Genomic DNA, 6,118 nt, shown 5'->3' on the forward strand with positions numbered 1-6,118 from the left:
TTTTAAATTTTTACTGTCGAAATTCTCATATAATTGTTTTAAGTTATACCTCAATATAAATTTACATTACAATTCGTTAGCTGTCAACGATAATATGATAATATCGATGAAATAAATTTTAAATTATTAAATAAAAATATTTATCGTGCATTGTATTTTTATTATTGTGTTATTTAAGACCATTTCAGTAACTTAGAATTTCATGCATTTAAGAAGTGATCCTAAATTTATCTACAAGTTGTCTACAAGAAGATATCTTGATAACTTTGCTATTGTAAGAGTCACTTATAAAAAAATCAAATTAAATGATCTATTTAAAGTTTTATGCTTCATTCTGTGTTTGTTAGAGATTTCTATGAAAATGACTTTCAGGTAACAAAACTCTCAAATTAAAGATACACACACACACACACACACACACACACACATCATGCCATTTTTTTACTGAAACAGATAAATTTTGTACAAATTAAAGCAAATATCAGTTTTCTTTATTGTTTCATATAAAATTTTATACATATATATTAAGAATTTAAAAATTATTAAACTGAAATATATGTTTTTTATCGATACATTTTCTTAATATAGTAAGCAATTATACATATATAAAGATATGTATTATTATAAAGATATTATAAAGATATTAGAGTAACTCCGGTATATACGCCGCACCTATCAGAAACTATTATTACTATAATTTATTAAGTACTATATTTATAGTAAACAAACTATATCAGTAAAAACTTTATATTGTTTACTATTATGAAAAAGATATTAAATTATTTAAAACATCTAATCTTTGGCACTCTTTACCATATTTAAAAAATATATAATATAAAATAAAATTTCGTTGAAATAATATTTAAATATCCAGCAATTTAAGGGAAAATATTGCTTTAATATTAAATTCCAATGAAATCAGATTTAGATTTAAATTGATCGAACGACCTTGAAGTGTACGTCAGCCATCTCGAGATCAATCGATGTAGGAAAAGGATCAGGCAGAAGCATTGTAGGACGTAATAGGAAATCTAAATTGATATTCGGTCTTTTCATTCGTCTTGTCACGTTCCTCTTTATAGGGATTCGAGTCCTAGGAGACCCAAAAATGGAAAGAGCATTGAGTATGGTTCCTTTCGAGCCCTTTATTCACTGTCTCCGTACCATCTGGCCCACTAACCTGTGCCTAACCAACTGTTTCTTTGCCAGTACAACCAGAGCAAGTCCGGTTTCAATCTCAAATCTCACGACAAGGTAAGATAGCGAGTAAGGTAATATCAATGCACATTTAAAAGCCCACATGCTGTCCATCCATTCTCCTAAATATATATATAAATAAAATTTTGCATCTTGATATCGAAACAATTGAAGTGTGTGAGATGATCTCTCTCAATAAGAAAACGTTGAAGAATAATTATCTTTTAGATTTGCGTGTATAAATATTCCATATTATATAATTATCTGACAATTAGCTTTTTTAAACAAAAGATTAGAATATTTGATATAATAATTTTTCAATTTTTTACAAAAAATTCCACAAGTTTGTGACAGACTTTTTCTCATGAATTACAGGAAGATATATTTGAAATTTTAAATTATAACGTTAATGCACGCGTACGTTAATAAAGTAATAATTAAAGCTATATTGCTCTCTTTTTTGCACGTACCTCATAGTGTTAATACGATTTCATGGAAATTAAATGAACATAATAACCCTTTTATCCCTTTGTCGAACAATATCCATTATTACAATATTGCATCATGGTTTTATGTTATGCAAGCTTTGAACTTTTCCATGATCATTTTCAAGATAAGAGAATACAAAGTAAAAAATAAAAATTTTTACTTGCAATTCTTTAAGACTTATATCGATAATTTTATATTTTATTAATAAAAAATTCTCAAGTACTTTATAATTAAACAATAAGAACATAGAGAATGTGAATATTATAAAAAAAGAGTATGTTGTTACTCAAAAAAACTAAAAAAATAAACTTAAAAAAAATAAAAAATAAGTAAATCTTTAGCTCCCAGCTTTTACGTGTGCTTTATATTCGTATATTTAAAAAAAAATTGCCATAAGGAATAAAATTATAAGTGGTTCCGGCCGGGATCGAACTGGCGACCTTCTGCGTGTAAAGCAGACGTGATAACCGCTACACCACGGAACCTCTATAGCTTTCGATGCTCGTTATATTCATGATTATTTACCGATTCTTAATAGATAATTGTTATTTTTATATATTATATTATTTAATATAAAATTGATTAATTAAATGAAATATAACTATTTTTGTAAATGTTAAATGGCAAAGTCATTTTTCTAAGACATTAATTTACAATTTTACATGTTACTTGTAACTCGATCGATAAATCAAGTGGCTTTCTCTCGCGTCGTATAGATGGCAACTGCGATCTATACATATTGTCATATAAAAGTGTGTGTGTGCGCGTGCGTGTGTGAGTGCGTATGTGTGGTGAATTAAATTTATACGAGTTCGATTTTACACTTTTTCCTTTTTTTAATTTTATAAGTTCAACTCATATATCTTATTTATAATAATAAAAATGTAATAAGAAGAGTAAAAGATGACATTTTTAATAGATAGCTTTCACTTATTTAATTCATATTTTAATATAAACTGCCGCGGAGTGCGTTTTTATTATTTTTCTCATTGTTTAAATTAGCAGAATAAAAATTAGATTTTGTCATTTTATAAATTACAAGGTATTTTTTATGCTTTCTTACATTAAAATTTCACTTACAATTAGCCATAAAGCGAATTAAAGCACTTTTACAAAAATTGACTTTTACATAATATTTATTTTTAATTAACAATTTTAATATTTTTTGCATCTTTCTTTCATTATTACATTTTATAAGAAAAAATGCAACAAATTGGAAGCTAAATACTTATACGTAACCAAAGCTGTATCTTTTACAAAATTATTTTTCAATGAAATTAAATGTGTATTATCATTACAAATATGTGTATAAACGATTCAGGGTGTCTAGCAAGACACGTACTTAGAATAGCGAACATGTAACTTTTTCTTTAGGGTGGAAACGTGAACATTTTTATTACCTTCAATGAGATAAAATTTTTATTTTTTACGTTTCCATCTTAAGAAGGAATTATACGATTGCTATTTAACATAAAAACAGTTTAATAAGTGTTTTGCACTGATTGAATTACACTTTATTAATCTGTATTGAAATAAAGAACTATTCTCATAGATCTAAAAATGTAATCCAATTAGCGCAAAGTGCTCATTAAACTATTTTTTCTACTAAATGCAACCACTTGTAACGCAATGAATTATGTCTTATTTAACATTGACAAATAACAAGAATAAAATAATTCACTGTATTATACTGTATCTGTATGTTATTTTTGCAAGAATTTTGATTTTATTAATAATACAAAAATATGTAAAACGCATCTAATATAATAAATATGTAATCATAAGTGTATTATACGTATAAATTATTGTTACATAAAATCTATATTTACTATACCTATAATCACACACACACACAAACACACACACACAAACGCACACACGCCCGCGCGCGCACGCACGCACACAAATGCTCCTTAAAGTGAGATGAATCTTTTATATAGTATGAAAAAAGTTCCTACATACAAGATTCCTCGGTAGTATAGTGGTTAGTATCCCCGCCTGTCACGCGGGAGACCGGGGTTCGATTCCCCGCCGGGGAGTTTTTTTTGTAATAATTTCTTATATCATTGTTATGTAACAGTTACTCTTTATGTTTATTTATGCAGTAGTTTAATATTTAATAACATATACTTTAATAAATTATTTTAGAAAAAATTAAATTAGCATCAAAATATCTAAGATAATTGTATCTAATATTAAAAACTTTGACGTTTTGTACATAACGTTTAGAAAAAATTTGTTGCTAAGAAAATCGATTGATCCTAAATTTAAAGAACAATTTATCATTAAAAGAAATTTAATGCAATTAAATTAAAACACTTTATGAATATTTTCAATATTCTAGTTTAGAATTCTTAAATTAGAATTCTCTTAGTTTCCTCATTATTATGTATAATGTGGAACATAAAAGCCTAGTTTCTTATTATATGTATACCTAGTAAACTTGAGATTTAGATTCAACTTTTAGTGATAATGTAAAAATTGTTCTAGCTGTGATTAATAGTTCTGATTAATAGCTATAATTAATTAAATTAGTAGTTTTGTATAGTAATTATTTTAAAAGTTACTCACTATAAAATTATCATTTTAGTGATTAGCTATAGCTAGAATATAATACAATTTTTGCATATTATTATTAAGTTAAGTCTAGTTATAAGTTAATGAAAAAATAAAAATTAGTTCAAGAAATTAACATTCTGTTAACAGCGGAACCGTTAAAGGTCAATATAATTTAAATACATGATGTTAGATTAGATAATCTATTTTTGCAGAAAATTGCCAGATCATGTGTAACTTACACAAAATATCCGTTATACGTATAATAGGTAAATTAAAAAATATGCCGAATTGATCAATATCTATATAGCTACTATTGTACATATAGGAAGGTGATAATTTACTGTCGGTGTGTTAAAGATAAAAGATAAGATAAATATTTGTTGTAGAAATAGATACTATATAGCACATAATACATACAATCTACATTTTCATTAAACACACATTTATACAAGCACAATTATGTATAACCACACAATTAAATCGATCCTTTAATAAGAACGAAATATCATAATATATATGTAATAATATAATAGATAATATTAAATATAATAATAGTGTATAATATGTTAAAAATATCGTCACAACACACACCGATTATATTCATAATTGTTCTGTTTCTTAGTTAGGATAGGATATATTTTATATATAATTATGAACTAACTTTCTGTGTAAGGAACATGATTTCTTAAAAAATCTCATTTTGATACACATTTAAAAAAAGGAAGTATTAATATTTTTTAATAATATTATTTTAAAATATATAATATTAATCATATATTTTTCTATATTGAAAATGTCTCTAATTTCCTTCGCAACTACATAAATGAATTACATAATAAAAGCAAAAGTACATATAATTATAAAATATGTATAATAAATGCAGATATTGAGTAATTATTGAAATTTGATTAAGACTATTATTTTGCTGATTGAGGCGAGCGTAAAAAATATTACTGAAAATCAGTGCAATATTAATAAATGAAATGAATTAGTTAATGAGATGTGCTTCTTATCCGTCGATGTTGATAAATCTTTTAAACGGACAAATATAAATCATTTAGTTTTGTTAATTTTCAAGCCGCTAAAAATATTTGTATTTTCATCTCAATGAATGAGATAGCGAATTTTACAATTAGTCTGACGCAGCATAAAATTAAATTATTTAATGGATTTCGTTTCATTTATCGCTTTCTTTTTTTATAGCCGCTGCGAGACAACAAGCAAGAACAATACCAGCAATCTAAAAGAGAAAAAAATTTATTTTTCTAATTCAAAATATTGCTATAATAATATTTGATGAACAAATTTAAATTTACATTTTTGTTACAATAAAGAGTTATATAATTCTTAAATTAAAAAACTTTTTTTACATCTATTACTCTTTTACTTAATACTCGTTTAATTTTATTGCAATAAAGTAAAGTGTCAACATAGTGTTGGCTTGATTAAAATATGATAAGTATGAACTAAAACTTTACTCGCCTCCACAAAAGCTATTCCAATGCCCACACCAATTAAGATTGTCGCGCTATTTTGAACTCGCATTTCCAACTTGCTAAAGCATCCTTCTGTATTTGCCGTCACAATTTGACAGACCGATACTGTCTCATCGCAACATGTTGATGGGATGACTCCTGCTGGATATGCTCCATTATCACTCCAATCTCTAGGACCATCCACACCGCAACATTGCAGCTGTCGTATAAACAGATAAAATAATTATTGATGTATAATCAGACTTAATTAATTTAAAAAGTTTATACAATTTAATGCTTATTTCGAAAAAATTCATAAATAATTATTTTTTGTTTATTATTTTGGCTCAACGTCAATACTGATTAAAGGTAGGGTAGATCGAATCGAAACGGATCAC

General features: G+C 26.0%; 1 protein-coding gene and 2 non-coding genes across 3 annotated transcripts in view; 1 reads left to right on the forward strand and 2 right to left on the reverse strand.

The window, feature by feature from the left end:
* Positions 1–2,098: 2,098 nt before the first annotated feature.
* Positions 2,099–2,171, reverse strand: Trnav-uac. Its single transcript has one exon. It is a non-coding gene; the product is annotated as a tRNA-Val (tRNA).
* Positions 2,172–3,653: 1,482 nt separating this feature from the next.
* Trnad-guc lies at positions 3,654–3,725 on the forward strand. Its single transcript has one exon. It is a non-coding gene; the product is annotated as a tRNA-Asp (tRNA).
* A 1,945-nt stretch (positions 3,726–5,670) lies between these two features.
* The window catches only part of LOC108747921 (CD151 antigen), an 8,995-nt gene continuing 8,547 nt past the window's right edge, over positions 5,671–6,118 (reverse strand). Inside the window, exon 4 of the mRNA XM_018485828.1 lies at positions 5,671–5,940. Within this exon, the coding sequence (XP_018341330.1) occupies positions 5,671–5,940 (270 nt within the window). The remainder of the gene's footprint in view (positions 5,941–6,118) is intronic.

The sequence above is a fragment of the Trachymyrmex septentrionalis genome, unplaced genomic scaffold (assembly GCF_001594115.1).
Source record: "Trachymyrmex septentrionalis isolate Tsep2-gDNA-1 unplaced genomic scaffold, Tsep1.0 scaffold203, whole genome shotgun sequence".
Classification (NCBI taxonomy): domain Eukaryota; kingdom Metazoa; phylum Arthropoda; class Insecta; order Hymenoptera; family Formicidae; genus Trachymyrmex; species Trachymyrmex septentrionalis.